We start from the raw sequence: 18,421 nt of genomic DNA on the forward strand, positions 1-18,421 counted from the left end.
TGTGGAGGAGCGGGGAAGCGAACCCGGTTCACCAGATTACGAGTCCACACATTGGTTCCAGAGTCCTCCCCTCCACAGCAGGAGAAAACAAGCTTGCTCACTCTTCCGTGTGACAGCCCCAGAGATATATGAAGATGGCTTTCCTCTCTTCTCTGTCTCCTCATTTCCAAGCGAAACATACCCAAGCTCCTTCAACCGTTCCTCATAAGTCTTAGTTTCCAGACCCTTGATCATCTTGGTCACCCTTCTCTGCATAGTGGGTGCCATCTCAGAGGAGTCTTAATTTTATTTTTAATTTCTATTCCCCCTTTAAAAGACTGTTCTCCTTTTTCACTCAGAGGGTTTCTCCAGAGGGGCTCAAGTATTGCTTTGTGCCCGAGCATCATCACTTCTCACTTTAATGAGACCCTTGTCTCTCAACACAGGGAAACTGCAGTCCGGGACCTGCCTTCCGATGTCAGCATGGGGCAAGATAGCTTCAGCAGGTGAGAAATGATGCCTTCGGTTTGGGTCCTCTGACATGACAAATTTGTCACTCCTCCCTTTTTACACAAAGGAGAAATGTTTTAGGGGGGGAGAGACAATCTCACCACTGAGACAGTGGCAGCATCCTCTTAGCATAGTTTCCGTAAATGTGTGTATGTATATCTGTGTGTGTGTGTGTGTGTGTGTGTGTGTGTGTGTAGTCCTGGCAGTTTTATGTTAAAACATTATGCTTTGGGGCACCTTATCAGAGCTCAGGAAACCCAGGCTGGTCTTCCAGAAGTCTCCTGCCTCTCTGCTTGCCTTGAACCAGACCCAACAAATTCTACAGCAGCCCCTGAGGATCACACACAACTCCTGTAGCATATTAGCTTGCTGTTGCCAACAGCAGCAGCAGCAGTTGCAGGTCTGAGTGTAGCTAGAGGTAAAAATATTCCACTGCAGTTCAATAAATAAATAAGAGTGTGTTTCACTGTACACTCATTTGGTCCATTTTACACACTGCAACATATCAGGCCCTATACGAAGACTTTACCCTTTAATTTAGAAAGCCATAGACTTGCTGGTAACAGAGCACAGCAGGCTGCGGTGGACAGCTGTCTCTCCCCGCTGAGAATTAGACACATGGAAATATTTTTATATCAGGAATGACTTTCTGAGACTAAGCTAAATTGAATTGTTGGGGGGGGGGCAACAACCAAAAAACAAAAATGTAAGATGAGATTAATAGAAAAAATCATGAAATCATAGCATGGATAATCCAAAGCTTATAAGAATAATTGTGGCTTCCCAGATTTATATCACAAAAGTGGACAGCTTTCAACAAGAAAACTGTCAAACTTGCTTTTTGTATCCATCTGTGTGCATGCTCTTAGGCACTATTTCTTTAACACCCTAAGTTAGCTGCTAATTAATACAATTAAAAATGCTATCAATCAAAACTACAAAACAAGAATAGTTGTTTCAAAAGATGCAATCATACAAACTATTACTGTTAGTAGAATGCTGTCCACAGGGAGGTTTGCCTGGCATCTTCATTATACACCTTTAGGCACCGGGCAAAAACGTTCTTCTTTAACCAGGCCTTTGTCAGGATGCTATCAGAGGCTCCCGGCTGGTTGCCCAGGAAGTATAAAGACAAGGAAAAGTTTCTTACTGTCCTTTTTTATTCCAGTCTTTCCAGAGAGAGGCTATAGAACCTAGCCTCTTGGATAATAGCCTTGTCCCGAGTGAAGCACACACACACCCGTCTCTCCCTCATTCGTGACTTCTGCGAGTGCTGCTACGTGCCCTCTGTCTTTGAGCTCCTGCTCTCCTACTTTCTGTTGGGATTCAGAACTTAACGGGTTAAGATGTTCTGATGATGCCTCAACATTCTGACGTCAGGTTTCGAAGGTGGGAGGAGATTTCTCTGTTCCTCTTTGTCTTTGAGGGAGAAGGAAGCAGTTTGCCATGGCTGCGAGAAGTCCAGGAGTGTATTTCTGAGAAATGTCGCAATAAAGAACTGTTAATGACAAACAAGTGCTTGGTGTGTTTGTCTGAAGCTAAGCGACAGCTTTTCCCGCTGTGTTTTACTCTGCAAGGCGTGACGGAACGGAGCAGAATCGCCGCAGTTCTGAGGAAGCGCACCGGGCGGCTGTAAAGAGCTGATTGAGATCGTAAAGAAATCAGCCACGTCATGCCTAATTAAGCTAATTAAGCTAACACTTTCAAGGCTCACCAGGTTACGGGAGATGATGGGTCTGGAATGCTTTCTAGCGACAACGTGTCAGCCAGCTGCTGCTCTGGTTCTGCCTGGTCCTCCTCTCCCTTTATTTCCCAACTTTCCCCCTCATCTGCCTCTGAGCTATGACCTCCTGCAAACCACTGTTGTGAATCTATACTGTCTTCCTCTTCCTCCTCCCTGGGAGGGTCAGGACGGGGAAGCGGTCTCCACCATTCCTCCTCTGCCCAGTCCCTGACAGCCTTTGGCTGATTGACATCCAATGCCCTTTTAAAACAGCGCTGCTTTTGTTTTTATTATGTATTTTGTGGTTTTATATTACGATAATAATACAAATATTTTGAAAAGCAGACTTTTAAACTCACATGTATATGACTATGTATATGAGAGGCATATTTTAATCTCAACCATTTTATACACCCAGCCATAATGCTAAGGTTTAATTGAGAATTGATGAATTCTTTTTTTGTGTGAATATGTAAGAGTGTGACTGCTTCCAGAAACATAACCCCCAGCACCTAAATCAGCCTTTCTCAACCTGTGGGTCCCCAGATGTTGTTGAACCACAATTCCCATCACCCCTAGCTAGCAAGGCCAGAGCTCAGGGATGATGGGAGTTGTAGTCCAACCACATCTGGGGACCCACAGGTTGAGAACCGCTAATGATGTTTTTGTGTATGAAATGGTGTGGTTGCAAAGTACTTCTGCCCCCTTGTGCTATTTGGAGCAACACGACTGCTTTCTGGACTTCTGCGTGGCTCTTGCACAGCTCTGCTTATGTAGCAGCTCTGCTTCTTGAGACGGAGGATAAGCTTTTGAAGGCTACTATCCAAGAAAGCTATACTCCGTGGTCAGAGTCCGTGTGCTTCCGAATGCCAGCGCTGGAGGGGAGAGTGCCGTTGCGCTCAGGTCCTGCTGGCAGGCTTTGTGTGGGCATCTGGTTGGCCACTGTGAAAACAGACTCCTGGACTAAATGGGCAGGCCATGGACCTGATTCAGCTGGGCTGCTCTTGTGTTCTTCTGTTTGTGCACAGGGAACCTTTAACGTTACATGCTACAGACCTCGAAGATTCAGATGCTACCCTTCCCTTCACGTCCAGTGGTGAGTTCACATTAAACAATTAAAGAACTAATATTCAGGGAGGGCACAGTATCGGCTTGGAATATGGACTCGAGTTTTGTTTTCCAGGCCTTGCCTAACGTGCTCTTTCTATAAGGTTTGTTTAATTTTTTTTAAACTACCCTTTATTATTGCAATGCTGTCTTTGCCACATCCAGTGTCTAAAGGAATCTTCAGTTCCACTCCTCGTTTTACTTCTTCGAATAAACTGTCCCCAGAGGAGAGGTACAAAGACAGGTCTCCCGTGCACTCACTGTTAACGGCTCATCTGGATGACCTGAAGGTAACTCCTGCAACCTGTTCAGAACGCCGGTCAAGTCTGAAGAAGAGCAGCTCCCCGGAAGCTACATCATCTTCTGCCTGTAGAAGTAAGTGCCAAGGTATAATCTAAAGCCAGCCATAAAACCACAAGGGGTAGTTGGGGCTTCTTCATATGGTCTTCCCAACCCATATTAGATTTAGGAGAGAGCCAACTGGATAGCTTGAAAGACCTACACTGGCTCCCAGTACGTTTCCGAGCACAATTCAAAGTGTTGGTGCTGACCTTTAAAGCCCTAAACGGCCTCAGTCCAGTATACCTGAAGGAGCGTCTCCACCCCCATTGTTCTGCCTGATACTGAGGTCCGAGGCCGAGGGCCTTCTGGTGGTTCCCTCACTGTGAGAAGCCAAGTTAATGGGAACCAGGCAGAGGGCCTTCTCGGTGGTGGCACCTGCCCTGTGGAACGCCCTCCGACCAGGTGTCAAAGAGAACAACTACTACCAGACTTTTAGAAGACATCTGAAGGCAGCCCTCTTTAGGGAAGCTTTTAATATTTAGCAGACCACTGTATTTTAATACTCTGTTGGAAGCTGCCCAGAGTGGCTGGGGAAACCCAGCCAGATGGGTGGGGTATAAATAATAAATTCTATTCTATTCTAAAGCATGAAATTCTTTATCCCAGGGTAATGGGTTCGAGACCCACCTTGGGTGAAAGATTCCTGGATTAAAGGGGGTTGGACTAGATGACCCTTGTGACCCCTTCCAATTCTATGATTCTATAATTGCTGCCATGAGAAGGGCAGCTGCAAGATATTGCATCATCCCATCCCCCTTCCCCCTTAATTTTCAAGTGTTTCATTGCTGCTAATATGGCGGCAGTGCTGGCAGCCTCTCTGCCTCGCTGTGTGGAAGTGGTCCTTAGAGTGAAGTGTTTGGGCAAAATGCCTCTGCCATAGCTTTCCTACGATGGCTTGGAATTCTCTCTTAAACGTCGGTTAAAGTGGAAGCTTGACATTTAACTAATATTTTTTAAAAAGAATTTCTAGCCGCCGCCACCACAGAACAGCTCTTGCAGTGCAGCCACTCTCCCAGGTCCCCTTACCCAGAAAGTCTTGCTCTGGAGAAGGACTCTACCGGAGAGCCTCGCAAGATCTGGATAGGTGGCAGTGGTGGCAGCAGTTGAGTGAGAAAGCAAATAAGGGCTGTGAGGCCCACACACAGCCTGAGGCAATTGCCTCGTTTTGCCTATTGGATCCCCTAGCGGAATGGCAATGTGATTCAACAGCCAAGTACAGTGGTACCTCGGGTTAAGTACTTAATTCGTTCCGGAGGTCCGTTCTTAACCTGAAACTGTTCTTAACCTGAAGCACCACTTTAGCTAATGGGGCCTCCTGCTGCTGCCGCCGCGCCGCCGGAGCACGATTTCTGTTCTTATCCTGAAGCAAAGTTCTTAACCTGAAGCACTATTTCTGGGTTAGCAGAGTCTATAACCTGAAGCGTATGTAACCCGAGGTACCACTGTACTATATATTATTAAAGGGAGACGACATTGCCCACAGGCTTGGTGATGACATCACAAGGGAAAGGGAAAGAACAGAAAATGTAGGGGCATACGGAGGACTCGGCCCAAATTTAGCGTTTTGGCATCAGAGCCAGCTACAGGCCTGAGGGAGCCATCAGCACAGTGCTCCCCTGTGGTTTTCACCAAGCAGCAGCGTAGCAAAAGGTGTCAGCAAAGTGAGCGTTTTAAATTGCCCACAATGCCCCTGACATTCAAGTCATTCAGGAGCACTCATGGCATGTGAAAAATGGTAGGTCTCAGGCTACTAGGCTGGGTGTTGCAGCCCCATTCCCAGGTGCCCAAGGATGCCGTGTGCAGAAGTTGGGTCTCTTTTGGCACGCCAGTCAGTGCAAACATTCAAAACCTCCAGGTGTAAATAAAGGTCAAGTGGCACCTTTTATTGTCATGAAATCATGATCTAAAACCACATTATCTTAACTGGGGTTTCCCTCCTTCTTTCCAAACAGGTATCTCCTTTGGCACCTCTAGTAAGTGAACTTTTGCTTAAACATTTTGCAACGTTTCTCACGAAATAATTCTGTTCCCACTGCTGTAATGTCTCCCAGCTCACTGAAATATTGAGAAAAAGAAATTCTGCCTACTTCACACATTCCATTTCATCCTTGCCTTGGTGGTGGTGGTTTTATTTCTTCAATTTATATACCATCAAAAGATCTCATGGCTGTGTACATTAGAAACACATTACAAAACATCAATGATAAAAACAAAGTAAAAAGCACACTGCTAGACAGCCTAATAGTAAAATATTCATAATAGTAACATTCTTCTCCCCTACGCTTTCACAGGCCATAGATAGCCACAGGCCTGAGCTTGCTTTTAATTGCTGATAGACAGATTTTGGTGATAGGAAAATGGCCAGCTTTCTGGAATGTGTTTTCCCCAAGCAATTGCTTCACATTGCTTCATGTTAAGCCAGTTCCAGCTGGGTTTCCCCACAGATGATGGTGAACTTAGCCTGGAATCTGCAGGATTTTGATCGGCTCCCGTTTCATGTACAATCTCCCTTCTCTGCACACTTCTTTTCATGAAAAGTGTAACGCGCACTTCATTCCTGTTTTGTGAACATGGCAGAAATGTTAGCAGCATTCCCATTGCATCTGTTTTGGCCCTTAAACAAGTAGGATTTCAAGTGTAAATGTGCTGATCTTCAGAAAATCAACATGACCACCACCATCAGCCAGTGTTAATGTGATACCACTAATAAATTGTGAACTGGCCCAGTTCCAGGGTCTTCAACACTATGGCAGGCCTGCTTTCAGATGAACACGCCATTTATATCTCTGACTGTGATTTAATATTTTGTCTGTAGCTATTCAGGCAGGGGAAGCCAATGGCAATGCCTGCAGGAAATTACAGAATAAGATGGAGAGTCTACAAAACTTAGTGGAAACATTGCAGTTGAAAAACCAAGGTATGAAATCATACACTGACATTTCAGTAATTTGCCTGGAATAAGACTTGTCTTCCTACATGTTGCTGCCAACAAAAAAGAGGACTTTCTACACAGGAAGGACCACTTACTAAAAAGTTTTCAAATGTAACTGTTTCACAAATTACCGTATTTTTCGCCCTATAGGACACACTTTTTCCCCTCCAAAAAATGAAGGGGAAATGTGTGTGCATCCTATGGGACAAATGCAGGCTTTCGCTGAAGCCTGGAGAGCGAGGGGGGTCAGTGCGCACCGACCCCTCTTGCTCTCCAGCCTTCAGGAAGTTATCCGCTAGCCGTGGGCGACCCAGCTCTCCCAGGGCTAGCGGAGAGCTTGCCAGCACCCAGAAGCTTGGGGCGCGCTGAGCTCCGCATGCCCCAAGCTTCGGGATTAGCGCAGAGCACCTGGGGGGAAAATATTTTTTCCCCTTTATTTCCCCCCCAAAAAACTAGGTGCGTCCTATGGGCCAGTGCGTCCTATGGGGCAAAAAATACTGTATTTTACTGCCCATTGCAAATATGTCTGCTGTATCACTTTTGGGAGGAGTAATTCTGAGAGTCCTGGTGCAGCTGCTGCAAACTTTTGAGTAGACGCGTCAAGAAAGGAAACAGTGGTACAGTTAGGTGATTTTACACTCTGCACTTAATAGTCGTGGGGGTGGAGACACCCCCCCTTTAGTTAGCAATGTGTATTACTTATTTCAAAACACCAGTTTATTAATCGCCTTCTGTAGAATCAATCTCAAGGCGATGTCCAATACAAACAGCAAAAAGCATGGTAGGCCAATCCTGCTATGGAGATTGGGGGGCCCTGCTTATTCTGCTTAGTAGGGCCCCAGACATTTACCCCCCCCCCATCCCTGCACCTGCTCTGGCACCACCCCTGCAGAGGAAGAGCAATAGCTCAAACCACCCCTTGCTGACAGAATGTTTACATCATGCCATCAGTATGTTTGAGTGTACAAGGAAACATCTCTACCTGGAGGGGTCATTTGACAAAGGCCAAGCAGAAAACAGGAGTGGAGAATGCTGGGAAAAGGCACCTTCATTCTTTTGCAATGCACTGGGGACCGCCCTGCTGTTACCAACGCTGGTTGGATGGTACTTGTGACGAGAGGAACAAGCTCTGATCGTAAATGTAGAAGGTTCTTTGCAAACCTCATCCCTTCCACTGGTGTGCATTGTTGAATATGGTCCTGGGTTTCGTAAAGAGCCAACCTGCAGGGGGACAGGAGCGTTGTTGTTTTGTGTTTTCTACCCTCCTTTGCTGTGTATTAACGTTCCTTCCCTCAATGTTACCTTCAGCAATGTCCACAATGATCCGATGCCAAGAAAAGAAGATCGAGAAGGCAAAAGAGAAGGAGAAGAAGCTGTCCAAATGAAATGTGGTGTGGTTCTCAGTCGCTCAGATGTATGTAGATTGTGCTCTGTTAAATGGAATGCTAAAAGCCTACCGTTACTGTTTAATAATAAAAGTTGCCGTAGTTTTGTAATCTGCCTCTCTGTGTAGAAAAAGCAGGTTTGGCAAACAAAAGTGCCAGTCTCCTGTTGGCATAAACAAGGCAGTGGCCATATTCACCAAATGGATGTGCTCAGCTACAAACAACTCCCTAAATGTTCATACCATCTTAACCTGCATCTTATCCTTTATTATTTAAATAGGACTTTTATGAGACCCAACATAGTAGCTCAGTCGGTAGAACACGAGACTTTTAATCTCAAGGTCATGGGTTCGAGCCTCACGTTGGGCAAAAGATTCCTGCAATGCAGGGGGTTGGGACTAGATGACCCTTGTGATCCCTTCCAACTCTACAATGCTATGATTTCAATGAATATCTTATATTTACACCAGAACACCGCATTTGCTTTTTAGCACAATTGTGCAGAATGAACGGGGGACCACCACCACCCCTGCCCCGCACAGGGCATTTTCCAGTCAAAGTTGGGAGAGGGAGGGGCTGGTTGGAAATCTATGCCAGTGCTCAGAAATATTTATCTTGTTACTTTGTACATTCATGCAACTCTTACTCAACGCAAACACAAACTACAGTTTCCTTTCTCTGCTGCCAAGGTGGCTGGCTGTGCAGTGAATTAAGGGGTGCCCTGTCTCAAATGGAGGTGCCAACGGGTGCCATCTAACTGTATTCTATGTTCTGCTTAAAAGGCTGCCTCTTCACCCACCCTTCATATGACCGCTCCTGCAGGCTGGCAGAAGCGCCATCAGTTCTCCCTTCCTCATGAAACCGCACCCCCTCGGTATATGTGTTTATGTTCAGTTCCTATGTAGACTTTGGTCTTTTGTAAGGTTGCACAGCACATTCCTCTTTCATTCCCTTTATACATCTCAGCCAAAGTAAACAGCGCCCATTTCCAAAGGGTTGCATTCAAATACAGCATGATTTTAAAAGTTACTAATCCACTGCCAAGTCAATGGAGGAAATTCTACAGTTGGTATAATCTTGAGTTAACTAAGAAGAATGAAAATACTGACCCGGACTTGCATGCTACCCGTTACCTCAGACTGATCAGAGCTGCCATTTACTCAAAATGTTCTTGGGTAGTTTAAAAATAAATCTAATATGCCAAGCATGCCAGACATTCAGAGATACATATATAGCATACGGAACACTCTCCCTGCTGTCTTCTAGGTGTGTTTTAACATGGCTGTTACCTTTTTTAGAAAACTGGAATAGTCCCGCTCTTGAGTCTAAGAATAGGTTAAGACCTTCCTAAAAGCGAGCTAGCATTTAGTACTAGATTATAAAACAACAAGCTATTATATGTCCAGCCCCTAGATCTAATTAATTAATTAATTAATTGTTGTACTAGAAAAGACAATCTGTTAATGTGCTCTAAGCACTGTCTCCCTAAACAGCTAGCCAGAAGCCCCAGCTAACTTCAGATGGGTACAGATTCAGAAGATGCACCTCCCTGTATCTGTCTGTTATAATAAACACCACAGCTTCAGCTGTAATGGGAATGAACGAGTCCTAAAAGAGGCGTATTTGCAAAACCAGGGCATGTTACATATACGCCATTTAGCATGGGCAGACAGGTCTTGATTTTAATTGAAAAAAGGTGATCTGAAGGCTTAGGTACCACTTAGTCGGCTTCAAAATGTAGTTATCTGGAAGGTCAGTTCTCTGTTTTGAGAGCAAACTCTCATGAACTCTGCTACAGCACCGTTACACTGCAAACCTTCTGGTTAAAGAATGACCATGTAGTGAGGCAGTCGTTTTCTTTCAAGTGGCAGTGCAGGTGTTTTGACCTCCCTGCTGCCTGTTGTGGCTCTGTGGAATAATAGAATTGTGGAGTTGGAAGGGACACCAAGAGTCATCTATTCCAACCCCCTAAAATGCAGGAATCTCAACTGTAAAGCATCCATGACAGGTGGCCATCCAACCTCTGCTTAAAAACCTCCAAGGAAGAAGTACACAACCTCCCGAGGGAGTCCTTTCCACTGCTGACCCAGACCTCAGACAAGCTTTGCATGAGCCTGCAGACCACCCAGTACTAAAGTCCAATATGCACGTATGCTGTGGGAAATGAGATGTACTGCTTAGTATCTCTGGACTCTGAAACAGGTTCCAGGTGGATTTTCCTTTATCAACTTGGACCAGCAGCACAGAAGCTATCTGCTAAACACAGCTTTGCAAATTGAGATTATGCGCCCAACTCCTGTCCATGCAAGAATAAACTCCCCAGAAACAGACACTGAGCTATTCTAGTGAAGGGTAAGTGGCTTTCAGATGCGAACATCTGAATCAGCTAAATAATGCAGATAATCCTCTCAGACAGGCCTCCAACATGCCTCTAAACCCATTTGCAAAACTTAAAAGCCCTTGTTAAGACTGCTTTAACCTTTGTAATGTGTCAGTCAACCAAAAAACTCTGAACACCAGCAGAAATATTTGCATTCAAGGAAGCCCCTTCTGTCTTAGTATTTGAAGAGCGTGGCAAGCTTCAGCTCAAGTATGCATGAAAGTCTTGATATACCTTTCTTAAAAGCTGGTGGTGGTGGTACAAAACAAAGAGTATTTTATGTTTTTCTATTGAATGCTGAGAGCAAAGGAACTAGAAGGGGGATTCAGAAAACCCACCACAGCAAGTGCCGAGTGACAGGACTAGGACCACAGTAGGTTTAAGAACATAACAGTCCTGCTGGATCAAGTCAAAGGCCTGTTAGGCCAGCATCTTGTTTGCATAGTGGCCAAGCAGATACCTACGGGAAACTCGGTGGTTCGAATCCCCACGACGGGGTGAGCTCCCGTTGCTCGGTCCCTGCTCCTGCCAACCTAGCAGTTCGAAAGCATGTCAAAGTGCAAGTAGATAAATAGGTACCACTCCGGCGGGAAGGTAAACGGCATTTCCGTGCGCTGCTCTGGTTCGCCAGAAGCGGCTTAGTCATGCTGGCCACATGACCCAAAAGCTGTACGCCGGCTCCCTCGGCCAATAAAGCGAGACGAGCACCACAACCCGAGAGTTGTCCGTGATGACCTAATGGTCAGGGGTCCCTTTACCTTTAATTGTCCCATGCTAACTGGTAACTGGTATTACATTATTAAAAGCCATACCTACAATTGCATGAACACCATTTTGTCATCTTTGGCACAAAACCCATATTAATGGTAATCCCACTGACTTTAGGACGTCTTCAAAGTTGGGTACCGTGGCCAGGACCTTCCAATGATACTGCAACATTTACCATTTGGCCAGAGCATGTTTGTTGTTGTTTTATTGCACCCTCTCTGCAATTCCTTGAGGAGAGAACAACCAGCTCTGAGGCACCTTTAAAGATTAATGAGTTCATTAAGCATGGCAGAAGCTTTTGTGGAAGCCCGAATCAAATTCCCATGGTTCCCTCCCAATACACTTGCCAAGTTAAGTGTGGTGCCAAAAGCATTTGTGGTATAATACTGTACTTTAAGGTGGTCTGTGGTCAATGCTAATAATATCCCCTGGTTCATTTTGAGCTCTTCAGGAAAAGTATAGAGGCATCTTATTGAACAACTTTCATCTTCACTTCTTTGCAGCTAAACAAGAGGGCTGGCCTTACCCGATACCAGTACCTAGCCATTTGGAGGTAAAAAACAACCCTAATAACATTTTGTGCCTCTTATCTCAGCTGCCTTAATTCCAAATAAGAATGCACAGATAAGCCAAAGTCCATCCCATTTCGCTCTTGCTGGCATTCAGTCATAGGCCCACTCAATCCTACTTTGTATAGATCTTTTTCAACGAATGCATGAAATTTACATTTTAAGTTGCATGCATTCCTCCCCCATAGGTTTTTCCATAGAATATGTGTTTTGTATTTAAACTGTGAAATACTGTATGTATTTTTATATGCATTTGTGCACCCAAACTGCACCGCAAAATCAAGGTAACTGCATAATCCAATTGGGAGTTTCTTTCTGATCCACAAGCAAGTTATGACCCGCTGAATTGCGTCTGCTGCAAAAAAGTGCACTGAATGAACTCTTCTATCCCTAATTTGAAGTCCATCAATGTAATATTGAGGTAAGGATCAGATTTTGTGCAGAAACCAACACTGAAACATTAAAAAAATCCTGTAACTTTAGGCCAGGGGCTGAGTGGATCCTTCTCTCACACACCTCATGGGCCATGTTGGACAGATGGGCAGGGCTACTCAACCTTGCAATGATGTCAGCTGAGCTGCTTTCCTTTGCCCACCCATTCTGAAATCAACCCATGTGGACAAAGCCACAGTGCTCTGAAAGGGCCATCATCTGACTAGCAACGCTTTGCATGCTGCAACCCTTTCAGCCCAGCCACACCTTTACCTGCCCTACATTTGACATCATATCTAATAGCAGGTGTGTTCATGGTTGGCCAAAAGAGACTCATGGGCCAAACAGGGCAGCCTCATTAGGCCCTGCAAACCAGCGGTTCCCCATCGCTGATCTACACCAAGTAACAGTTCAACCTCCCTTCATTGTTTCCTTCGTAAGAGAGAGAGGGCTACACTTCAAGTCTTTCAACAGCCCCCTGTCAAAGACCCACCACTGGTTAGACAGAAACCATTACCTTCCATTGGAAAGATCCACAAACTCTGGATATGTAGTCACAGATATTCCTGCTGTGCAAAGCAGCAATTTTGAAATCCTATCAGGGGAGAAAAAGCCAGGGAAACTAGGATCTTCACTATGGTCAACATACTTCTGTAACAGTTAACTCGTCCCAAACATGTGCTGAGCATCTCAAATGGGAGGAACCAGCCCATTGCCATTTCTCTGTTTCTCACAAAAGTACATTGTGAGAACAGTGGCAACGAAGAATTTCTGTCGAATCATGAGGGCAACCTGGGAAGGGCAAGGGAGCTTCTGTTTAATTCCTACTGACTAGAAGGCAGACAACTTCTGCTTTAGGTCTGAAGATATAAAGGACGGTCACCAGTCTAAAAATAATCTTTATTGTTTCCTTTTGCAGTCATGATAAGTTAAGAACATTTTAACAGACAGTTACAGTGTAGTTTAACTGCACCTTTTCCTGCTCTGTCAGTCCAGTGTCCACACTCAATGCTCCTATCTCCTCACACAGTACAATCTCAAGTTTAGGGATTAAAGCTTTTTTATGCAGGGAGCTGTTTTGAAACACCACCCGCTAGACAGCTCTAACATGTCTGCACTAGGAAGGCTTTGGTCTGATTCAGTTTGAAGAGTTTTCTTTATATCTTAAAAGCCTAAGCTAGCAGCAGAGACACTTTAATCTAAGGCAATTCTGGCAAAACATGCAGCACAGAGATATACTAAGGTAGGCAAAAACAGGAAAACTCTCTATAGTGAAATGGAATAAAAACAGAACCCCTGTGCTAGGCCAGATTCAGTGAAATCCCCACCACTTATGGGCCACTCGATCCTCATGTTCAGTCATCAGGGTTCGATTGTCACATTCTTCCCACCGTCTGACTTTCCCATTCTCCACCACTATGAACTTCCACTCAACTCTGGTATCAACTGGTAAGACGACAGACTCCGACCAGAACCCATTCTTGTCACACCTAAGTGGTACATAGTGGTGCCACTGGCCTAGACACTCATGGTCACCTGTGATGGCAATCAGCTGAGCTTCTGAGTGAGTGATGTAATGTACCCGAAAAGTCACATGGACAGTCTGAGGCATTGGAGACACGGCAGCAACTCTCTTGGCTTGCTCTGGGTCCTTGCTGCTTGCATCGTCCACACTGCTCTTCCTCGTAGCCTCTCCCCACGCCGAATGCTCAGGGACGATTTCCCATTCCTCATGGTCCACAGAGTGATGGCACCTCTGTTCCGTGAATCTCTCCTCATGCTTGTCGCTAGGGGCACCTGCTTCTGCTGAAGTACTCGCCTCATGAACTTCAGCTTCTGGGCTCTGTTGAGCTGCTGTCGTGGGGTAACCGAATGCTTCGTTCCTGAGATATTCCTTGTAGTTCATTAAGGGGGTTGTAGGCTCCTCGGCCAGGTGCTCTCTTTCAGGAAACTCTCCAGGAACATCAGGGGAACTATGTTCTCTTGGAGGACCCAGCTGGTTCCCCACTGGCTCCTGGGGGCTGGACACATTGATTGGCTTTGTTTCAGATATGGCAGGCTCATAGCTTCTCTGAAGGGATTCTAAACAGAAAAAAATGTTAATTAGCTAGGAAGAAAACAATTTCTAGGTCCCTGTCTGTGTCTCAGTTCATGTACTGTAGCAAGTTGGGCTTCTTTTACATGGGATGGTATTTGCTATTTCTACCAACACCAGTCCCACGTTCATTCATTTCAGTAGGTTTACTCGGAGTAGAATTTTGCTGAGTGCCACTCAAAGGAATTTAAGGTAAAGGTAAAGGTACCCCTGCCCGTACGGGCCAGTCTTGACAGACTCTGGGGTTGTGCGCCCATCTCACTCAAGAGGCCAGGGGCCAGCGCTGTCCGGAGACACTTCCGGGTCACGTGGCCAGCGTGACATCGCTGCTCTGGCGAGCCAGAGCTGCACACGGAAACGCCGTTTACCTTCCCGCTGGTAAGCGGTCCCTATTTATCTACTTGCACCCGGAGGTGCTTTCGAACTGCTAGGTTGGCAGGCGCTGGGACCGAGCAGCGGGAGCGCACCCCGCCGCAGGGATTCGAACTGCCGACCTTTCGATCGGCAAGTCCTAGGCGCTGAGGCTTTAACCCAAATTGTGCTCTCCCCTGCAATCTAACACTAGCACACCAACATTATTTTTGTCCCCAGCAGCAACTGGTGAACATCAGATTTCTACTAATTCCCACCTTCTACCACCATGTGAGATCATCCTCATCAAGTTCCTCCTGCCTTTCCCAACTGCAGCACCTTCAGCCACACCTATCTGTGGAATCCTTAAGTGTGTGTGCAAGTTTTTTTTTGTTTTGTTTTTTTTTAAAATGCTTTCATTGCACTTACAGGAGTGCTGAAAGGTGTTTTTTTCCAAACTACAAGGATAAAGCAAATTTAACTGCACATGAGTGAGCAAGCCACAACCATTACCCTGATCTGGCTGAAGCTTTGCAAGTGAAACACTATTCAAAACTAAAAATATATAAGCAAGAAAACTGGCAGAGACAACCAACCCTGGGGAAGGGCTCTAATGCACCACATACTGGACCGTATCCAACTATCTGCTGCTAGATGCCAGATTGTACTTGAAGCCAGTTGGCAGATGAGCAACTATAGTCATGGCAGAAAACGGCTTGGTCACACAATGACAGAAATGAAAGAATTTTGCCCAGATTTGGCTCCCCACAAATGTATCACTAAATCCCTCCCCTTCTTTTTTCTGTCTTAGTTGGACAGAAGTTGGACACAGCAGTATCAACTCAAATGAAAGTGGCATGAAGCCATCATTATTTTTTCTAAACAGTAATATACTGACACTCATTTGCCTTTCTTTTTTTTCTCACGGAAGTTTATTTTTAAACTCATGGTCAGCAAATGGTTCCCCAGCCATAACCTTGCATTTTATTGTTTTGGACTCTGCTAGGTTTTACAAGATTCTTGTTCTGCTCTGACGTGAATATGCCTAATGACAAACATGCTATTCCCACACGGGAACTAAAAATAGCCGATGGCTTGATTTACATTAGCGTTGCCCATAAGTGTCCATCAGGCTAGTTCGCAGCCCAGGTTCTTAGGAGAGGATTCCCACGGGACAGCCAGAACTAAGAGACAAGAGCTCTGTCTGATGGAAGTGCAGCAATGCAAAAGGTCACAACTGCCAATATACTTCTCCTGCCTGCCTTTCCATAGCAGCTGAAGCCATGCTGAAAAGTTGCTTAGTAGGCTAGTAAGAAGCCAAGAGATTCCAGCTCACTCCTTCAGGCTATGTGCTCTGATCGTATCTCCTCCTTTTCTATTACTGAGAACAAGCAGAAACAGAAGCATAGAGAGCAGGTTGCAGGGAGATTAACAGCTTTAAAAGCTGATTCATACATGAACGTGAATCACTTCTATTCCCATTAGATGATTACTTTCACTTCCGTTTTTATTTAACGTGGTAAAATGAAACCTGTTTGCAACCACAGCACTTCCACACGTGTAAATCTTTGGTACAACAACAATAATAATAATAATTTATTATTTGTACCCCGCCCATCTGGCTGGGTTTCCCCAGCCACTCTGGGCAGCTTCCAACAGAAGATTAAAAATACATTAAAATCAGCAAGCAAGCAAAATGCATAAGCAACAGCAGGAGATCAGAGTTGGTTTTTGCAGTAGCTCACGTATGAAAGGCTGTGGGCTCAGTGGTACAACACCTGCTTTAATGGTTTAGCCTCAGTATAAGGTACCTTCCTGTGTTTCTCTGAGCTCAGGAAATCTGAAAAGACTGAAAGGTTCAATTCCTCCAGGAGGAGAAGAGGGGAATACTCTCCACACAGGTCACCAAGTCTGAGACAGCGGGTCAGACTCAATCAGGACCAAGCACCAGCTATAAGACTCTCTCCTTCCTGCACATATAGCAGCAGGAGGAGGCAAGGAAAGGAAAGGCAAAACATGGAACAGGCTTTTCAGATAGGGGCCTCAAGCAATTAAAGGAAGCAGGCGCTCCCTATTCCCTCATTACTTCAGATCAGGAACCATAAGGTATGTTATGGGAGGAAAATCAGGAATAATTACTGCGCACCACTCCATCCTGGGTAGAAGTGGCATCTCCTGAATTTGCATGCAGGGCACAACAGCCCTGCAACGCAGGCTTCCCTAAGGAGGTGCGAGTTTTGCACCAGGATAATGCGTGCTGTAGCCTAAAACATCTGGAGGATCGCAGGATGGTTTGTGGAGGTGGGGGAGGCTTCTCCAAGGTGTAGAATCACAGAATTGAAGAGCTGGAAGAGACCCTAAGGATCATCTAGTCCAACCCCCTGCAGGAATCTCAACCAGATCATACATGACAGAGGACCATCCAACCTCTGCTTTGAAACCTCGGAGGAAAGAGAGCCCACAGCCTTTCTGTTCCCCTGCCGAACATCTCTTACATAGTTGCATGTGTTATTTTATTTTTAAGCAATCTAGCACACTGGGGTGCGGGTATAAATTTGCAATATACCTATTTAATGAATAAATAAAAAAATAAAAAACCAAAGCAGAGGGGTTGAACCCCCTTCAACTCACCCACCCTCCCACCCACCCCACAACACATACTTGGGGGGGGGGGTGGGGGTGAGAAAGATTATAGCCAAAGGAGTAGGTTGACCTAGAAGCTCTCCAATGCACGGAGGGCAGATTTAATTTGGGTTGTTTTTTTTCTAACCCAACTCACGCGCCCTTCTCAAGACCACCGGGGACACGTGAAGAAGGGAAAGTGGGGCCGGCGTGGAAAGCGCACGATGCACGCAATCCCTTGCAGGGAGAAGAGAGGAAACCCCAGGGTTTTTTGGGGGGGGTGTCACACCCCCTCCAAGACATGGGGTTCAGTGAGGAGAACCCCACAAAGACCCCCTCAGGGACGAAACGAGGCAGGAAAGGAAGAAGTTAGGAGAGGAGGGGAGCCAGGAAAAGTTGGGGAACCAACTTATACCAACGCAGTCAGAGGGGCGGGAAAGAAAGAAGAAAAGTTATTATTGTCAGTATTATTATCATTATTATTATGGAGTTTCCCCTCAGGGAGGGAGGGAACCAGGCGCCGTACCTCGGTCTCCGCGCTGAGGGGACCCCCGGGCCTCCTCCTCCTCCTTCCCCTTGCCGTCTCCGCGGCCGTACCACAGCCAGGCGAGCAGCGCCGCCACCAGCGCCACCAGCAAGGCAGGCCACAGACCCGCCACGGGCTCTCCGCCGCCGCCGAGCGGGTGAGGCGCGGGGCGAAGAGGCGTCGCCGGGGCGTCGGCCTGGGCGCTGCCGCCGCCGCCGCCCTCGCCCGCCGCAGCCATGGCCGGAGAGCGGGGAGAGTCGCCGGGGAGACGTGAGGCGAGGCACGGCAGGCCCGGGCGAGGGCTGGAAGGGTCTCCCTCCCGCGGCGGGAGCCTTATATGGGCCCGGAGAGGAGCCCGGAGCCCGGCCCAGGGAGGAGCCTGCCTAGGCCCAGGACGGGCCTTCGGGGTGGAGCCGCCGCCCGCCGCACCTGCTCGTTCCCCTCATTCTCCTCCTCCTCCTCCTCGTGTCAAGTGGAGCAGCGGCGAAGCGGAGTCACTCCGGATTAGCTTCGGCTCCAGCTCCGAGGTAGCCGTTCATTCCGCGCGTGCACTCGCTGACTCTCCTCCTCGGAGAAACGCAGCGGGGCTTATAAGTTAAACATTTTAAGAAAGGTTTAACAGGCAATAAAATTAAACATTTCAAAAAAGAAAAAAACAAATCCAAAATGAACGGGGGAAAAATGTACACATCTCAAAGCA

At 46.4% G+C, this 18,421-nt stretch overlaps 2 protein-coding genes across 10 annotated transcripts in view; one reads left to right on the forward strand and one right to left on the reverse strand.

Annotated features, from left to right (window-relative positions):
* CCDC158 (coiled-coil domain containing 158) overlaps nt 1-8,089 on the forward strand; it is a 48,934-nt gene extending 40,845 nt beyond the window's left edge. For all 9 annotated transcript variants that reach the window (XM_083756251.1, XM_083756253.1, XM_083756252.1 and 6 more), the window contains 6 exons: nt 426-485; nt 3,241-3,308; nt 3,485-3,694; nt 5,614-5,634; nt 6,477-6,578; nt 7,902-8,089. In XM_083756251.1, coding sequence (XP_083612377.1) covers nt 426-485; nt 3,241-3,308; nt 3,485-3,694; nt 5,614-5,634; nt 6,477-6,578; nt 7,902-7,978 — 538 coding nt within the window. In that variant the 3' untranslated portion in view covers nt 7,979-8,089. The remainder of the gene's footprint in view (nt 1-425; nt 486-3,240; nt 3,309-3,484; nt 3,695-5,613; nt 5,635-6,476; nt 6,579-7,901) is intronic.
* Nucleotides 8,090-13,008: 4,919 nt separating this feature from the next.
* Nucleotides 13,009-18,107, reverse strand: STBD1 (starch binding domain 1). The gene is made up of 2 exons (XM_083756800.1): nt 17,722-18,107; nt 13,009-14,209 (listed from the first exon to the last, which is right to left on the reverse strand). Exons 1-2 carry the CDS (start codon nt 17,957-17,959, stop codon nt 13,440-13,442), a joined length of 1,008 nt encoding a protein of 335 aa, XP_083612926.1. The 5' UTR covers nt 17,960-18,107; the 3' UTR covers nt 13,009-13,439.
* Between the last annotated feature and the right edge of the window lie 314 nt (nt 18,108-18,421).

This window comes from Podarcis gaigeae (genome assembly GCF_964106915.1).
Source record: "Podarcis gaigeae genome assembly, chromosome: 9".
Classification (NCBI taxonomy): Eukaryota; Metazoa; Chordata; class Lepidosauria; order Squamata; family Lacertidae; genus Podarcis; species Podarcis gaigeae.